Source organism: Salmo salar, chromosome 02, assembly GCF_965601325.2.
Source record: "Salmo salar chromosome 02, fSalSal1, whole genome shotgun sequence".
Taxonomy (NCBI): Eukaryota; Metazoa; Chordata; class Actinopteri; order Salmoniformes; family Salmonidae; genus Salmo; species Salmo salar.
Genome location: NC_138292.1, coordinates 16,802,501 through 16,821,425, shown reverse-complemented (window position 1 = coordinate 16,821,425; position 18,925 = coordinate 16,802,501). Strand labels below are relative to the sequence as shown.

General features: G+C 47.9%; 1 protein-coding gene across 2 annotated transcripts in view; it reads left to right on the top strand.

The window, feature by feature from the left end:
* The window catches only part of LOC106597751 (ATP-dependent translocase ABCB1), a 35,260-nt gene continuing 16,335 nt past the window's right edge, over positions 1–18,925 (top strand). The window contains exons 1-10 of one of the 2 annotated variants that reach the window (XM_045698466.2): positions 1–150; positions 626–695; positions 936–1,011; positions 2,405–2,561; positions 3,342–3,390; positions 10,974–11,165; positions 11,678–11,849; positions 12,011–12,135; positions 12,577–12,748; positions 13,666–13,779. In XM_045698466.2, the coding sequence (XP_045554422.2) occupies positions 634–695; positions 936–1,011; positions 2,405–2,561; positions 3,342–3,390; positions 10,974–11,165; positions 11,678–11,849; positions 12,011–12,135; positions 12,577–12,748; positions 13,666–13,779 (1,119 nt within the window). In that variant the 5' untranslated portion in view covers positions 1–150; positions 626–633. Of the gene's footprint in view, positions 151–625; positions 696–917; positions 1,012–2,404; positions 2,562–3,341; positions 3,391–10,973; positions 11,166–11,677; positions 11,850–12,010; positions 12,136–12,576; positions 12,749–13,665; positions 13,780–18,925 lie in introns of both variants that reach the window. The other variant, XM_082960309.1, reaches the window with a different exon arrangement.

Here is an 18,925-nt window from a genome sequence, read left to right as displayed (position 1 = left end):
TCGTTTCTCTATTGTGAGAACGAAACAGAGGTAGATAAAGAGAGGACAGCACCGGAGCTGGGGGGGTAAGCACCGATAGTGGACCAACTATTGTCAAAAATAGAAACGAGGGAAGAGAGAGGTCCTGTGCGGGGTGGCGGGAAAGAATCGGTGAGTTTATCTAACAATCATTATGTATTTCTAATGTGCTCGACCGTTACACTTTGTAATGTCAACTGCTTTTTCTAATAGCCTACAAGACAAGTCTAGACTATAGTCTATACCACAAAACTATTTCAAAAGTAGGCTTAATAAATATGAAGTAGACTTCTGGGGCATATTGAGGGTGTTAATTCACTACCCAGTCCAGCCCATAGAAATATAATCTCATTCTAGTTCTGTGGTCAAGATGTTATAAACCGGAGTCAGTATCATGCAACCAGTTCGTTATCGTTTAAACAATGAATTCGCACGCACGCCCATGATGAGTTTAGCCTGTGGGTTAGCCCCTTAAATACTTTATTGCAGGTGTCAAAGTTTGTCTTTCCCCAGACTCTTGAGGACGCTTAAATATCTTACCGTTATACGTCTTTGCGATCTCACCTGTACGGTTGTACCTGTCTGTATGTTTCCTACATGCCATAAGACCCAGACATGAGCAAGAAGGACGAGATAGCCTTGGCCAAAGTCAAGATTGAGCAAAACGGAGACATTGGGTAAATATTTAGGTGCTATGCTGATAATGTTGTCTTTGGGTGTTTGTATTTTGCCAACAATTGTTTCTATAGTCAGTATAATATCGACTTGTGTTATTATTCCTTCATTGGAATTACGGTCTAGTTCATGAGTTAACTAACTCAATAACTTAATAACTTTATCTACCGTTTTTAAAGTTTAAAGATTATAATATACAATTGATTTATAAAATGATGTTGTAGATATTCTGTCTCTTCTAGAGAGGATAAAGATGAAGAGAAAAAGGGAGAAAAGGAGAAAGAGCCAAAGATGCCGATGATTGGCGCCATAGCTCTGGTGAGTAGCCTAGACAAACTGTCACATACTTCTCCAGCTTTACACGCTGTAAACTATTTATTATCAGGGCCCTGAGGTATTATTTGTGTGTGTGTGTGTGTGTGTGTGTGTGTGTGTGTGTGTGTGTATGGGTGGGTGGTTGTGCGAAGGTGTGTGCATGTGACTGTGTGCCTGCAAGTGAATGTGTGCGTGCAACGTGCTTGCATGCGTGTAAAGTTGGAACCCAGATCAGACATGAATGTGGAAATAGGGGGGGTTGGGGAGTGGTCTGTTTCCTCTGGTCCCCTGCTGGGCCAATAGAATAGCTGAAGGTTGAATTTCCTCTGGTCCCCTGCTGGGCCAGTAGAATAGCTGAAGGTTGAATTTCCTCTGGTCCCCTGCTGGGCCAGTAGAATAGCTGAAGGTTGAATTTCCTCTGGTCCCCTGCTGGGCCAGTAGAATAGTTGAAGGTTGAATTTCCTCTGGGCCCCTGCTGGCCCAGTAGAATAGCTGAAGGTTGAATTTCCTCTGGTCCCCTGCTGGGCCAGTAGAATAGCTGAAGGTTGAATTTCCTCTGGTCCCCTGCTGGGCCAGTAGAATAGCTGAAGTTTGAATTTCCTCTGGTCCCCTGCTGGGCCATTAGAATAGCTGAAGGTTGAATTTCCTCTGGTCCCCTGCTGGGCCGTAGAATAGCTGAAGGTTGAATTTCCTCTGGTCCCCTGCTGGGCCAGTAGATTAGCTGAAGGTTGAATTTCCTCTGGTCCCCTGCTGGCCCAGTAGATTAGCTGAAGTTTGAATTTCCTCTGGACCCCTGCTGGTGTGAAATGTGAAATGGCTAGTTAGTTAGCGGTGGTGCGCGCTAATAGCGTTTAAATCGGTGACGTCACTCGCTCTGAGACTTGAAGTAGGGTTTCCCCTTGCATTGCAAGGGCCGTGGCTTTTGTGGCGCGATGGGTAACGATGCTTCGTGGGTGTCAGTTGTTGATGTGTGCAAGAGTCCCTGGTTCGAGCCCAGGTTGGGGCGAAGAGAGGGACGGAACCTACACCGTTACACTGGGCCAGTAGTTTAGCGGAAGGTTGAATTTCTTCTGGTCCCCTGCTGGCCCAGTAGAATAGCAGAAGGTTAAATTTCCTCTGGTTAGGAGCCTCTACCACTGGAGAAACATACTGGAGTTCTACATACAAAATGACTCAGAGCATTCATTACCTTCATATGTTCTCTTTCTCTCTCTGCTCATCTGTCCATCTCTGTCCCTTTTCCTCTCCACTTTCCTTCCCCTCTTTAATTCTTTCTCCCCTTCCCTCTCCCCTGCCCCTTCTCACTCCCTTTCTCTCTCTCCTTCCCAATCTCTCACTTTCCTCATATCCCCACCCTGCCCCTCACTCTCGCTCCTCTTCCCCCATGCCTCTATAGTTCAGGTTTGCTGATGGTTGGGACAGGTGGATGATTGTGCTGGGGACCATCATGGCTATGGTTAATGGAACGGTCCTCCCTCTCATGTGTATCGTCTTTGGGGACATGACTGACAGCTTCATAGAAGACTCCATACAGACACAGAATAACTTCACCAGTGAGTCAGTCCCTACACACACACACACACACACACACACACACACACACACAAGCATGCACGCAAATATACACACACAAAAGCATGCACACACACACACACACACACACACACACACACACACACACACACACACACACACACACACACACACACACACACACACACACACACACACACACACACACAAGCATGCACGCAAACATACACACGCACAAGCATGCACGCAAACACGCATGCAAACACACACACACACACACACACACACACACACACACACACACACACACACACACACACACACACACACACACACACACACACACACTCACTCATGCACTCTTAAAGGACAACGCCACCACTTTTCAACCTAATTTTAATCTCCAACGCAATACCAGTGCCTACATGTGAAAACGACGCATTTCAAAATTTTTTGGGGAAAAAATATGAAGTTAAATAGTTATACCTGATGACATCATAAAAAGCTAAAACATTTTTAAAAAAACAGTGATTTTCAAACAATATGAGATGTGAGGTGATGCGGGAAGCAAGAAAATACCCTCTGGCTAGAAACTCATTGCAGGTTTTGAAAATCACTGTTTTTTGTCACAGATAACAATTTTTTAGGACCTTTCTTCTTGTCTTTTTAACCACTGATCATAGAAACAGGCTGTTTTCACATATAGACAGTGGTTTGGTGTTGGAGATAATGAACATGAGGTTGAAAAGTGTTGGAATTGCCCTTTAACTGTCTAACTGTCACATCTTTTCCTGCTCTAGACATCACGTTCCCTGTTTCCAACACCACTCTGGGAGAGGAGATGACGGGGTGAGGCTAAGACTCAATGATATTTCAGTTTACCAAGAAGGGAGTAGTTCCTGATCTTTGACCGGATTTATTTCAGAGGCTCCAAATTCTCACAGTATCTCACGGGAACTTGGACTTAATCTATTTTCATAACCTAGACAGGGTGAACTGCATAGTTAAAGGGCAATTCCACCACTTTTCAACCTCCTATTCATTATCTCCAGCACCATACCAGTGTCTACATGCGGAAAGTATTCAGACCCCCTGACTTTTTCCACATTTTGTTAAGTTACAGGCTTATTTTAAAATGTATTAAAAAAAAAATAATCCCCTCGTCAGTCTACACACAATACCCCATAATGACAAAGAAAAAACTGTTTTTTAGAAATGTTTTCTAATTTATAAAAATATTTCACTGAAATATCACATTCACATAAGTACTCACACCATTTACTCAGTACTTTGTTGAAGCACCTTTGAAAATGATTACAGCTTCAAGTCTTCTTGGGTATGACGTTACAAGCTTGGGGAGTTTCTCCCATTCTTCTCTGCAGATCCTCTAAAGCTCTGTCAGATTGGATGGGGAGCGTTGCTGCACAGCTATTTTCAGGTCTCTCCAGAGACGTTTGATCGGGTTCAAGTCCGGGCTTGGCTGTGTGCTTAGGGTCGTTGTCCTGTTGGAAGGGGAATCTTCGCCCCAGTCTGAGGTCCTGAGCGCTCTGGAGCAGGTTTTCATTAAGGATCTCTCTGTAATTTGCTCCGTCATCTTTGCCTCAATCCAGACTAGTCTCCCAGTCCCTGCTGCTGAAAAACATCCCCACAGCATGATGCTGCCACCACCATGCTTCACCGTAGAGATGGTGCCAGGTTTCCTCCAGACGTGACGCTTGGCATTCAGGCCAAAGAGTTCAATCTTGGTTACATCAAATCAAATTTAATTTGTCACATACGCTGAATATGTACATGTAGGTAGAGTTATTAAAGTGACTATGCATAGATAATAACAGAGAGTAGCAGCAGCGTAGAGTGAGGGGAGGGGGTAATGCAAATAGTCTGGGTAGCCATCTGATTAGCTGTTCAGTGGTCTTATGGCTTGGTGGTGTAAGCCTCTTGGAGCTAGACTTGGCGTTCCAGTACCGCTTGCGGTGCAGTAGCAGAGAGAACAATCTATGACTAGGGTGGCTGGAGTCTTTGACAATTTTTAGGGCCTTCCTCTGACACCGCCTGGTGTAGACTGGGACTTACGAAAGCTAAGGCTAGCTTTTTCAAACAGAAATTTGCATCCTGTAGCACTAATTCCAAAAAGTTTTGGGACACTGTAAAGTCCATGGAGAATAAGAGCACCTCCTCCCAGTTGCCCACTGCACTGAGGCTAGGAAACACTGTCACCACCGATAAATCTACGATAATCGATAATTTCAATAAGCATTTTTCTATGGCTGGCCATGCTTTCCACCTGGCTACCCCTACCCTGGCCAACAGCTCTGCACCCCCTGCAGCAACTTTCCCAAGCACCCCCCTTGCTTCTCCTTCACCCAAATCCAGACAGCTGATGTTCTGAAAGAGCTGCAAAATCTGGATCCCTACAAATTAGCTGGGCTAGACAATCTGGACCCTCTCTTTCTAAAATTATCCGCAGAAATTGTTGCAACCCCTATTACTAGCCTGTTCAACCTCTCTTTTGTATCGTCTGAGATCCCCAAAGATTGGAAAGCTGCCATGGTCATCCCCCTCTTCAAAGGGGGAGACACTCTAGACCCAAACTGTTATAGACCTATATCCATCCTGCCCTGCCTTTCTAAGGTCTTCGAAAGCCAAGTTAACAAACAGATCACCAACCATTTTGAATCCCACCGTACCTTCTCCACTTGTTACGTTCGTCGTAAGAATGAGACCAAGGTGCAGCGTGGTAAGTGTACATCTTTACCTTTATTAGATGAACACCGGCAAAACAAAGAAAATACAAAAACAAACGTAAAGTTCTGCAGGCTTCAAAGCAGCTATACAAAAAACAAGATCCCACAAAAACCTAGTGGGAAAAGGCTGCCTAAATATGATCCCCAATCAGAGACAATGAAAGACAGCTGCCTCTGATTGGGAACCATATCAGGCCAACATAGAAATACAAATCATAGATATACATAATCTAGAATGCCCACCCAAATCACACCCTGACCTACCCAAATAGAGAAATAAAAAGTCTCTCTATGGTCAGGGCGTGACAGTACCCCCACCCCCCTGCCTCCCACCAAAAGGTGCGGACTCCGGACGCGAAAAATGACTCAATAGGGGAGGGTCCGGGTGGGCATCTAGCCTCGGTGGCGGCTCCGGTGCGGGACGTAGACCCCGCTCTGCTTGCGGATCTGCCATCCTTGGTGGCGACTCTATTTTGGGGTTCGTCGCTGAGAGCTCCGGACCGTGGATCGTCGCCGGAGGACCCGGACCGTGGATCGTCGCCGGAAGCTCCGGACCGTGCAGACCGCCGCTGGAGACTCTGGACTGCAGACCTCCGCTGGAGACTCTGGACTGCAGACCGCCGCTGGAGACTCTGGACTGCAGACCTCCACTGGAGACTCTGGACTGCAGACCGCCGCTGGAGACTTTGGACTGCAGACCGTCGCTGGAGACTCTGGAATTGCGGACCGTCGCTGGAAGCTCCGGACTGGGGACAGTCGCTGGAGGCTCCGGACTGGGGACCCACGTTGCAGGCTCCGGACCAGGGACCCTTGCGGCAGGCTCCGTGCCATGGATCATCACTACAGGCTCCGGGCCATGGATCTTCACTGGAGGCTTCGTGCCATGGATCATCACTGGAGGCTCCAGGCCATGGATTATCACTGGAGGCTTCGTGCCATCGATTATCACTGGAGGCTCCGGGCCATGGATTATCACTTGAGGCTTCGTGCCATGGATCATCACTACAGGCTCCGGGCCATGGATCATCACTGGAGGCTTCGTGCCATGGATTATCACTGGAGGCTCCGGGCCATGGATTATCACTGGAGGCTTCTTGCCATGGATCATCATTACAGGCTCCGGGCCATGGATCATCACTGGAGGCTTCGTGCCATGGATCATCACAGGAGGCTTCGGACCATGGATCATCACCGGAGGCTTCGTACGTGGAGCCGGAACAGGTCTCATCGGACTGAGGAGACGTACTAGCAGCCTGGTGCGTGGAGCTGCCACAGGGCTTACCAGGCTGGGGAGACACACTGGAGGCCTAGTACGTGGAGCTGGAACAGGTCTCACCGGACTGGGGAGATGCACTGGAAACCTGTTGCGTGGAGCAGGCACAGGGCTTACCAGGCTGGAGAGACGCACTGGAGGCCGGGTGCGTGGAGCAGGCACAGGATATACTGTGCCGTGGAGGCGCACTGGAGGTCTGGAGCGTAGGGTTGGCACAACCCGTCCTGGCTGGATGCCCCCCGGCAAGTGCGGGGCGCTGGCACAAGACACACTGGGCTGTGAAGGCGCACTGGCGACACAGTGCATAGAGCCGGCGCAAGATATCCTGGACCGAGGAGGCGTACTCTAGACCAGGAGCGCTGGTCTCCAGTAGATATACATAATCTAGAATTCCCACCCAAATCACACCCTGACCTACCCAAATAGAGAAATAAAAAGACTCTCTACGGTCAGGGCGTGACACCACTATGCAATCTGGTTTCCGAGCTGGTCATGGGTGCACCTCAGCCACGCTCAAGGTCCTAAACAATATCATAACCGCCATTGATAAAAGATAGCCGTCTTCATTGACCTGGCCAAGACTTTCGACTCTGTCAATCATCGCATTCTTATCGGCAGACTCAATAGCCTTGGTTTCTCAAATGACTGCCTCACCTGGTTCACCAACTACTTCTCAGATAGAGTACAGTGTGTCAAATCGGAGGGCCTGTTGTCCAGACCTCTGGCAGTCTCTATGGTGGTGCCATAGGGTTCAATTCTCGGGCCGACTCTTTTCTCTGTATATATCAATGATGTCGCTCTTGCTGCTGGTGATTCTCTGATCCACCTCTATGGAGACGACACCATTCTGTATACATCTGGCCCTTCTTTGGACACTGTGTTAACAAACCTCCAAATGAGCTTAAATGCCAAACAACACTCCTTCTGAGGCCTCCAACTGCTTTTAAATGCTAGTAAAACTAAATGCATGCTCTTCAACCGATTGCTGCCCACACCCACCCGCCCGACTAGCATCACTGCTATGGACGGTTCTGACTTAGAATATGTGGACAACTACAAATACCTAGGTGTCTGGTTAGACTGTAAACTCTCCTTCCAGACTCATATTAAGCATCTCCAATCCAAAATTAAATCTAGAATCGGCTTCATATTTCGCAAACAAAGCCTCCTTCACTCATGCTGCCAAACATACCCTCATAAAACTGACTATCCTACCGATACTTGACTTCGGCGATGTCATTTACAAAATAGCCTCCAACACTCTACTCAGAAAACTGGATGTAGTCTATCACAGTGCCATCCATTTTGTCACCAAAGCCACAAATACTACCCACCACTGCGACCTGTATGCTCTCGTTGGCTGGCCCTCGCTACATATTCGTCGCCAAACCCAATGGCTCCAGGTCATCTATAAGTCTTTGCTAGGTAAAGCCCTGCCTTATCTCAGCTCACTGGTCACCATAGCAGCACCCACCCGTAGCACGCGCTCCAGCAGGTATATTTCACTGGTCATCCCCAAAGCCAACACTTCCTTTGGCCGCCTTTCCTTCCAGTTCTCTACTGCTAATGACTGGAACGAATTTCAAAAATCAGTGAAGCTGGACACTTATATCTCCCTCTCTAACTTTAAGCATCAGCTGTCAGAGCAGCTTACCGATCACTGTACCTGAATACAGCCAATCTGTAAATAGCACACCCAACTACCACACCCACTATCATCCCCATATTGTTATTTATCTTCTTGCTCTTTTGCACCCCAGTATCTCTACTTGCACATCATCATCTGCACATTTATCACTCCAGTGTTAATGCTAAATTGTAATTATTTCGCCTCTATGGCTTATTTATTGCCTTTCCTCCCTAATCTTCTACATTTGCACACACTGTACATAGATTTTTCTATTGTATTATTGACTGTACGTTTGTTTATGTGTAACTCTGTGTTGTTATTTTTGTTGCACTGCTTTGTTTTATCTTGGCCAGGTCGCAGTTGTAAATGAGAACTTGTTCTCAATTGTCCTTCACTGTGGCTCAGTTGGTACAGCATGGCGTGTGCAACGCCAGGGTTGTGGGTTCGATTCCCACGGGGGGCCAGTACAAAAAAATGCATGAAATGAAATGTATGCATTCACTACTGTAAGTTGCTGTGGATAAGAGTGTCTGCCAAATGACTAAAATGTGAATGTAAATACATTTTTTTAAAAGAGGTCTTGGATGGCAGGAAGCTTGGCCCCGGTGATGTACTGGGCCGTACTCAATACCCTCTACAGGGCCTTGCGGTCGGAGGTCGAGCAGTTGCCATACCAGGCAGTGATGCAGACCAGAGAATCTTGTTTCCCATGGTCTGAGAGTCTTTAGGTGCCTTTTGGCAAACTGCAAGTGGGCTGTCATGTGTCTTTTACTGAGGAGTGGCTTCCGTCTGGCCACTCTACCATAAAGGCCTGATTGGTGGAGTGCTGCAGAGATGGTTGTCCTTCTGGAAGGTTCTCCAATATCCACAGAAGAACTCTAGAGCTCTGTCAGAGTGACCACCTCCCTGACCAAGGCTCTTCTCCCCCGATTGCTCAGTTTGGCCAGGTGTCCCGCTCTAGGAAGAGTCTTGGTGGTTCCAAACTTCTTCCATTTAAGAATGATCGAGGCCACCATCTTCTTGAGGACCTTCAATGCTGCAAAAATGTTTTGGTACCCTTCCCCAGATCTGCGCCTCAACAAAATCGTGTCTCGGAGCTCTATGGACAATTCCTTCGACCTCATGGCTTGGTTTTTCCTCTGACATGCACTGTCAACTGTGGGACCTTATATAGACTGGTGTGTGCCTTTCCAAATCATGTCCAATCAATTGAATTTACCACAAGTGGACTCCAATCAAGTTGTAAATACATCTCAAGGATGATCAATGGAAACTGGATGCACCTGAGCTCAATTTCAAGTCTCATAGCAAAGGATCTGAATACTTATGTAAATGAGGTATTTCTGTTTTTTGTTTTTTTTTAATAAATTTGCAATAATTTCAAAAAAACTGTTTTAGCTTAGTCATTATGGGGTATTGTGTGTAGATTTCTGAGGAATTGTCTTTTTTTAACCCATTTTAGAATAAGGCTGTAAAGTAACAAAATGTGGAAAAAGTCAAGGGCCTAAATACTTTCTGAAGGCACTGTATGTGAAAACAGTGTTTCTATGTCCTGTGGTTAAAAAGATAAGATAAAAGATCTTAAAAAATGATGTCATTAAAAGTAAACACAATGAGATGAAGCGGGTAGCAGGACAATTGCACTTCCCCCGGGCTTGAAACTCGTTGCAGGTTTGGAAAATCTGTGACGTTCTTCGTAAGAAGTTGACCAAGGTGCAACGTGGTAAGTGTTCATATTTATAATTTATTTAACTCAGAACACTCAATCAAAACAATAAACAAAGAAAAACTGAACGTCACGTTCTGCAGGCTTCTCTGAGCAATACAAAAACAAGATCCCACAACTAAAGGGTGAAAAAAGGGCTGCCTAAGTATGATTCCTAATCAGAGACAACGATAAACAGCTGCCTCTGATTAGGAACCATACTCGGCTCAACACAAAGAAATAGAAAACATAGAAAGGCATAGAATGCCCACCCCACATCACACCCTGACCTAACCCCAAAAATATAAAATAAACGGCAATCTATGGTCAGGGCGTGACAAAATCACTGTGTGTTTACTTTTAATTATATTAATTGTAAGGATTGACGCCTGGGACGAGAAGCAGGTACAGGGAGTGAACATTTAATTAACCACGAACATGGAACAGGACAGGACAGCGTCTGGACAGGAACACACAACGACATTAATGCAGACACAGGGAACACACGGGGAAGCAGACAGTTATAGACAGGGCAATCAACAAAGGGAAGGAGTCCAGGTGAGTCCAATGAGCGCTGCTGCGCATAATGAGCGCCTGACAGGGAGAGCGGGAGCAGGCGTGACATTAATGATGTCATAGGGTAGGATTGTGTAGGACCTTCTTTTATTTTGAACCACAGAACGTTGAAACACACCGATTTGACATATGTCAGATATGTGAACGGATACAGAGCCTCAGAATTTAAAGATCCGGTCCCAGATAAGGAGCTACTTCCCTATAAAATAAATTGTAATGTCAAATGGCATATTCAAGAGATCACCTTTACCTCTCTGCCTTTGTGCCTCAGTACCCTTGCTATTTACTCCATAATGGATGGTATTTTGTATAGATTTATGCGTATAGATTCACCTGTGTAATGTAAACACACATACAGTCACGTAATGCCCTGTGTCACCGTCATGTTTACAAAGTCATTATTCTCTAAAATGTACCTCTGTGCCCCAATTATCTCCAAACCATCATTAAGGTTTTGTATGTCTGGATGTGTGTGTGTTGACCAGCTGTATGTCTGTATTCCAGCCATGCTATCTACTACTCTATAATGGGTGCGGTGGTGTTGGTAGCAGCCTACATGCAGGTGGCCTTCTGGACCCTGGCGGCAGGCAGGCAGGTCAAACGCCTCAGGAAGCTCTTCTTCCACTGCATCATGCAGCAGGAGATCGGCTGGTTCGACATCAACGAGACGGGAGAACTGAACACACGCCTAACAGAGTGAGGAGCTCCTATAGGAATGGATTGGTGTCTATAGGGGAAGGTGTTTTTACATTGATACCATCTGGATGTAGCTTCAGGATTTAAACAGCCCTGTTCAATCAAATATGGGGAGTGTGCACATGCGTGTGTGTGTATGTGTGTGTATGTATGTGTGTGTGTGTATGTACGTGTGTTTGCATGTATTTGTGTGTGTATGTGAATGTATGTGAGTGTATGTGAGTGTGTGTGTATGTGAGTGTATATGTGTGTGTGCATGTGTGTGTACGTGAGTGTATGTGTGTGTGAGTATATGTGAGTGTATGTGAGTGTATGTGTGTGTATGTGAGTGTATGTGTGTCTGTATGTGAGTGTATGTGACTGCATGTGTGTGTGTATGTGAGTGTGTATGTGAGTGTATGTGTATGTGAGTGTATGTGTATGTGTGTGTGAGTGTATGTGTGTGTGAGTGTATGTGTGTGTGAGTGTATGTATGTGAGTGTGTTTTATTCTGTATTTCCTCTCCTCCACAGTGACATCTATAAGATCAACGAGGGGATAGGTGACAAGGTGGGCATGTTGATCCAGTCCTTCACCACCTTCATCGCTTCCTTCATCATCGGCTTCAGCAAAGGATGGAAGCTCACCCTGGTCATCCTGGCTGTCAGCCCTGTGCTGGGCTTCTCCGCTTTTATATTCAGCAAGGTGGGCCTCACACACACACACACACACACACACACACACACACACACACACACACACACACACACACACACACACACACACACACACACACACACACACACACACACACACACACACACACACACCTCTCTTGACTGTCTTTCTCCGTTGTGTGTCTCTAGGTACTGACGTCCTTCACATCCCTGGAGCAGAGTGCTTATGCTAAAGCTGGAGCCGTGGCTGAGGAGGTGATCTCTTCTGTCAGAACAGTCTTCGCCTTCGGTGGACAACAGAAGGAGATAACCAGGTGTGTGTGAGAGAGAGGGGGGGGGTAGAATGGAGACTTTTTGCTAACGTTAAAGGAGCGGTAACTAAGGCAACAGACGGGTCACCAGGATAATGTTCCTAAAGGACTTGTTGCTGCTGTGAAGACCATTAGCCTGAGCAGAGTCAGTAGTTGTTATTGTTCTATAAGTGGATAGACCAGTCCACACCACTCTGTGTAAAACCATCAGTGAGGAGGATAATTGGATTAGTGTGGTGTGTTTGTATATGTATACCATCTCTCTCTCTCTCTCTCTCTCTCTCTCTCTCTCTCTCTCTCTCTCTCTCTCTCTCTCATTCTCATTCCCTCTGTCTCACTCTGTATTTCCCTCTCATTCCCTCTGTCTCTCTGTGTTTCTCGCTCTCTTTCAATTCCTGTGTGTGTGTGTGTGTGTGTGTGTGTGTGTGTTGTTTTGTACCACAGGTACCAGAAAAACCTGGAGGATGCTAAGAACATGGGGATCCGTAAAGCCATCTCTGCTAACATCGCCATGGGCTTCACCTTTCTGATGATCTACTTGTCCTACGCTCTGTCCTTCTGGTACGGCAGCACACTCATCCTATCTGGAGAATACACCATTGGAACTGTCCTCACCGTGAGTACACACACATACACACATACACACACACACAAACACACACAGTCTTGTATAACTAACCTAGTGGGGATACACAATTCAGTCTCATTCAAAATCTTATTTTCCCTAACCCCTAACCCTAGCCCTAACCTTAACCCCAAAACCTAATATTAACTCTAACCCTAACGACTAGCTTCTAACCCTAGAACTAACCCTAGCTCCTAACCCTAGAATTAATCCTAGCTCCTAACCCTAAACCTAATTCTAACCTTAACACTAATTCTAACAGTCATGCAACTCTAACATGCAGGAGGGGTGAAGTCAGGCGCAGGAGACTCGGGTACGTGGAAAATACACGTTTAATGAACACAGTCTTAAAGTGACGTAAATATAAGGCAGGGTACAAAATCCAGCTACAGGCAAGAACCCTAAACCGAGTCGGGACGCAGCCCAGCAAAACCCGTATGCCTAAACCCCGAACGGCAGAGGAAAACTCAAATCCTCAACCTACAATAAAATGACACAAATAATCCTGCACAATCCCAAACCAAAACAGACAGACTAAATACCCCTACTAATGAACTAACACAAAACAGGTGCTAACATAAAACAGACATCACCAAATGAAAATGAAAAGGAGATCGGTGGCAGCTAGTAGGCCGGCGACGATGACCGCCGAGCTCCGCCCGAACAGGGAGAGGCGCCACCTTCTGTAGACGTTGTGACACTAACCTTAACCCTAAACCCCACTAGAAATAACATTTGAACTTGTAGGGACTAACAGAATGTCCTGAGTTTTTTTTACTATAGTTAACCACACACACACACACACACACACACACACACACACACACACACACACACACACACACACACACACACACACACACACACACACACACACACACACACTGATGTTTATTTGTGTCCTGTAGGTGTTCTTCACAGTGTTGATCGGGGCGTTTGCCATGGGACAGACTTCTCCTAATGTCCAGGCCTTTGCCAGTGCCCGGGGAGCGGCACACAAAGTCTACAACATCATCGACAATGTGAGACACACACCCTCTCCTCACACACACACACACACACACACACACACACACACACACACACACACACACACACACACACACACACACACACACACACACACACACACACACACACACACACACACACACACACACCCACACACACACACACACACACACACTCTGAGCTGATCAGGGTTAACATTTACATTTACGTAATTTAGCAGACGCTCTTAGCGACTTACAAATTGGTGCATTCACCTTATGATATCCAGTGGAACAACCACTTTACAATAGTACATCTATATCTTTTTTTGGGGGGCGGGGTTAGAAGGATTACTTAATCCTATCCCAGGTATTCCTTAAAGAGGTGGGGTTTCAGGTGTCTCCGGAAGGTGGTGATTGACTCCGCTGTCCTGGCGTTGTGAGGGAGCTTGTTCCACCATTGGGGTGCCAGAGCAGCGAACAGTTTTGACTGGGCTGAACGGGAACTGTGCTTCCGCAGAGGTAGGGGGGCCAGCAGGCCAGAGGTGGATGAACGCAGTGCCCTTCTTTGGGTGTAGGGACTGATCAGAGCCTGAAGGTACGGAGGTGCCGTTCCCCTCACAGGTCCGTAGGCAAGCACCATGGTCTTGTAGCAGATGCGAGCCTCAACTGGAAGCCAGTGGAGTGTGAGGAGGAGCGGGGTGACGTGAGAGAACTTGGGAAGGTTGAACACCAGACGGGCTGCGGCGTTCTGGATGAGTTGTAGGGGTTTAATGGTGCAGGCAGGGAGCCCCGCCAACAGCGAGTTGCAGTAATCCAGACGGGAGATGACAAGTGCCTGGATTAGGACCTGCGCCGCTTCCTGTGTGAGGCAGGGTCGTACTCTGCAAATGTTGCAGAGCATGAACCTACAGGATCGGGTCACCGCCTTGATGTTAGCCGAGAACGACAGGGTGTTGTCCAGGGTCACGCCAAGGCTCTTAGCACTCTGGGAGGAGGACACAATGGAGTTGTCAACCATGATGGCGAGATCATGGAACGGGCAGTCCTTCCCCGGGAGGAAGAGCAGCTCCATCTTGCCGAGGTTCAGCTTGAGATGGTGATCCGTCATCCACACTGATATGTCTGCCAGACATGCAGAGATGCGATTTGCCACCTGGTTATCAGATGGGGGAAAGGAGAAGATTAGTTGTGTGTCGTCTGCGTAGCAATGATAGGAGAGACCATGTGAGGATATGACAGAGCCAAGTGACTTGGTGTATAGCGAGAATAGGAGAGGGCCTAGAACAGAGCCCTGGGGGACACCAGTGGTGAGAGCACGTGGTGCGGAGACGGATTCTCGCCACGCCACCTGCTAGGAGTGACCTGTCAGGTAGGACGCAATCCAAGAGTGAGCCGCGCCGGAGATGCACAACTCGGAGAGGGTGGAGAGGAGGATCTGATGGTTCACAGTATCAAAGGCAGCAGATAGGTCTAGAAGGATGAGAGCAGAGGAGAGAGAGTTAGCTTTAGCAGTGCGGAGAGCTTCAGTGACACAGAGAAGAGCAGTCTCAGTTGATTGACCAGTCTTGAAACCTGACTGATTTGGATCAAGAAGGTCATTCTGAGAGAGATAGCAAGAGAGCTGGCCAAGGACGGCACGCTCAAGAGTTTTGGAGAGGAAAGAAAGAAGGGATACTGGTCTGTAGTTGTTGACATCGTAGGGATTGAGTGTTGGTTTTTTGAAAAGGGGTGCAACTCTCGCTCTCTTGAAGAGGGAAGGGACGTAGCCAGCGGTCAAGGATGAGTTGATGAGCGAGGTGAGGTAAGGGAGAAGGTCTCCGGAAATGGTCTGGAGAAGAGAGGAGGGGATAGGGTCAAGCGGGCAGGTTGTTGGGCGGCCGGCCGTCACAAGTCGCAAGATTTCATCTGGAGAGAGAGGGGAGAAAGAGGTCTAAGCATAGGGTAGGGCAATGTGAGAAGGACCAGTGGTGTCGTTTGACTTAACAAACGAGGATCGGATGTCGTCAACCTTCTTTTCAAAATGGTTGACAAAGTCATCTGCAGAGAGGGAGGGGGGGGGGGGGGGGGGAGGAGGATTCAGGAGGGAGGAGAAGGTGGCAAAGAGCTTCCTAGGGTTAGAGCAGATGCTTGGAATTTAGAGTGGTAGAAAGTGGCTTTAGCAGCAGAAACAGAGGAAGAAAATGTGGAGAGAAGGGAGTGAAAAGATGCCAGGTCCACAGGGAGGCTAGTTTTCCTCCATTTCTGCTCGGCTGCCCGGAGCCCTGTTCTGTGAGCTCGCAATGAGTCGTCAAGCCACGGAGCAGGAGGGGAGGACCGAGCCGACCGGGAGGATAGGGGACATAGAGAGTCAAAGGATGCAGAAAGGGAGGAGAGGAGGGTTGAGGAGGCAGAATCAGAAGATTGGTTGGAGAAGGCTTGAGCAGAGGGAAGAGATGATAGGATGGAAGAGGAGAGAGTAGCAGGAGAGAGAGAGCGAAGGTTGCGACAGCGCAATACCATCTGAGTAGGGGCAGAGTGAGTAGTGTTGGAGGAGAGCGAGAGGGAAAAGGATACAAGGTAGTGGTCGGAGACTTGGAGGGGAGTTGCAATGAGATTAGTAGAAGAACAGCATCTAGTGAAGATGAGGTCAAGCGTATTGCCTGCCTTGTGAGTAGGGGGGACGGTGAGAGGGTGAGGCCAAAAGAGGAGAGGAGTGGAAAAAGGAGGCAGAGAGAAATTAGTCAAAGGTAGACGTAGGGAGGTTAAAGTCACCCAGAATTGTGAGGGGTGAGCCATCCTCAGGAAAGGAGCTTATCAAGGCGTCAAGCTCATTGATGAACTCTCCAAGGGAACCTGGAGGGCGATAAATGATAAGGATGTTAAGCTTGAATGGGCTAGTGACTGTGACAGCATGGAATTCAAAGGAGGAGATAGACAGATGGGTCAGGGGAGAAAGAGAGAATGTCCACTTGGGAGAGGTGAGGATTCCAGTGCCACCACCCCGCTGACCAGATGCTCTCGGGGTATGCGAGAACACGTGGTCAGAAGAGAAGAGAGCAGTAGGAGTAGCAGTGTTTTCTGTGGTAATCCATGATTCCGTCAGCGCCAAGATGTCGAGGGACTGGAGGGTAGCATAGGCTGAGATGAACTCTGCCTTTTTGGCCGCAGACCGGCAGTTCCAGAGGCTGCCGGAGACCTGGAACTCCACGTGGGTCGTGCGCGCTGGGACCACCAGGTTATAGTGGCAGCGGCCATGCGGTGTGAAGCGTTTGTGTGGCCTGTGCAGAGAGGAGAGAACAGGGATAGACAGACACATAGTTGACAGGCTACAGGAGAGGCTACGCTAATGCGAAGGAGATTGGAATGAAAATTAACTAAACAACTGGGGAAGCGAGAGAGCAGGGCCTCCCTCACTAACCATTCACTGAAACACTCAAATATAACTTTTCCAACTTCCACTTAGAAATTATAATTGATGTAAACTACAGGGGTTCAATGTTTCCAGGAATAGGCTCAAACTTTGTTTATTCAGCTAGATAACTTGGTACAGTATTCTTCCGTGAAACCCACCCAGTGCACCGTGTCCTATGACGCCGTAGCTAACTAGCATGCTAGCATCCAATAACACACGGTTAGCACCAATACTTGGTAACAACAAACTACCAATGGTTAACACAAACTACCAATGGTTAACACAGAGCAAAGCATCACTGTGGTTATAGCAGAATGGACTGTTCTTAGTTCACTGTGCGTTTGTGAATGGTTCACGATTGTTAATGTTTCACGATGACTTGAGTTTACAATGCACAGTCAGACAGTCAGAGCTGCTCTTATCATGCTTATATACAGTATTTACACACTGAGGAACGTGGTTGAATATGAATACCCTGACCATCAAAATGGTGTGTTGTAAAACTAACTTTTTACTATCAAGAGAAATCAAAGTTACATTCTTTGAACTCTCCCCCAATCACACACACACACACACACTCGCACACACACAAACAAATACACATACATACACACACACACACACACACACACACACACACACACACACACACACACACACACACACACACACACACACACACACACACACACACACACACACACACACCAAAGACAAAAACAAGGGGAAACTGTGGAAGGGTGAGGTACCCAGGGGAACTTACATATTGTAAGATCTGAAAGAGAGAGAGAGAGAGAGAGAGAGAGCACACACGCACACGCACACACACACACACACACACACACACACACACACACACACACACACACACACACACACACACACACACACACACACTAAAACACACACTGTAACAGACAGGCACACACACATACTGTTCATGCTCTGTAACACGAAAACTAGTGTAAATAAACAGGGCTAAACTAACACGTAGGTAAACCTGCCCTCTGGCTAACACTCTTCCTCCTATTGTCCCTCTGAGAGGGGAGAGAAAGGTGGGGGGCTCACAGAGAGAGGGGAGAGAGAGGCGGGGGACTCACAGAGAGGGGAGAGAGAGGCGGGGGACTCACAGAGAGGGGAGAGAGAGGCGGGGGACTCAGAGAGAGGGGAGAGAGAGGCGGGGGACTCACAGAGAGGGGAGAGAGAGGCGGGGGACTCAGAGAGGGGAGAGAGAGGCGGGGGACTCACAGAGAGGGGAGAGAGAGGCGGGGGACTCAGAGAGAGGGGAGAGAGAGGCGGGGGACTCACAGAGAGGGGAGAGAGAGGCGGGGGACTCAGAGAGAGGGGAGAGAGAGGCGGGGGACTCAGAGAGAGGGGAGGAGAGAGAGGCGGGGGACTCATAAGAGAGGGGAGAGAGAGGCGGGGGACTCATAAGAGAGGGGAGAGAGAGGCGGGGGACACAAAGAGAGGGGAGAGAGAGGCGGGGACTCACAGAGAGAGGGGAGAGAGAGACGGGGGACTCATAGAGAGAGGGGAGAGAGAGACGGGCGACTCATAGAGGGAGGGGAGAGAGAGGCGGGGGACTCATAGAGGGAGGGGAGAGAGAGACGGGGGACTCATAGAGGGAGGGGAGAGAGAGGCGGGGGACTCATAGAGAGAGGGGAGAGAGAGGCGGGGGACTCATAGAGGGAGGGAGGTCTGATGGAAAGAAGGAGGGTGGAGGGAGGGGACTAAAAGAGAGGGGCGTAGAGAGCAGGAGGCTAAAGCACAGTCCCCAATCACCAA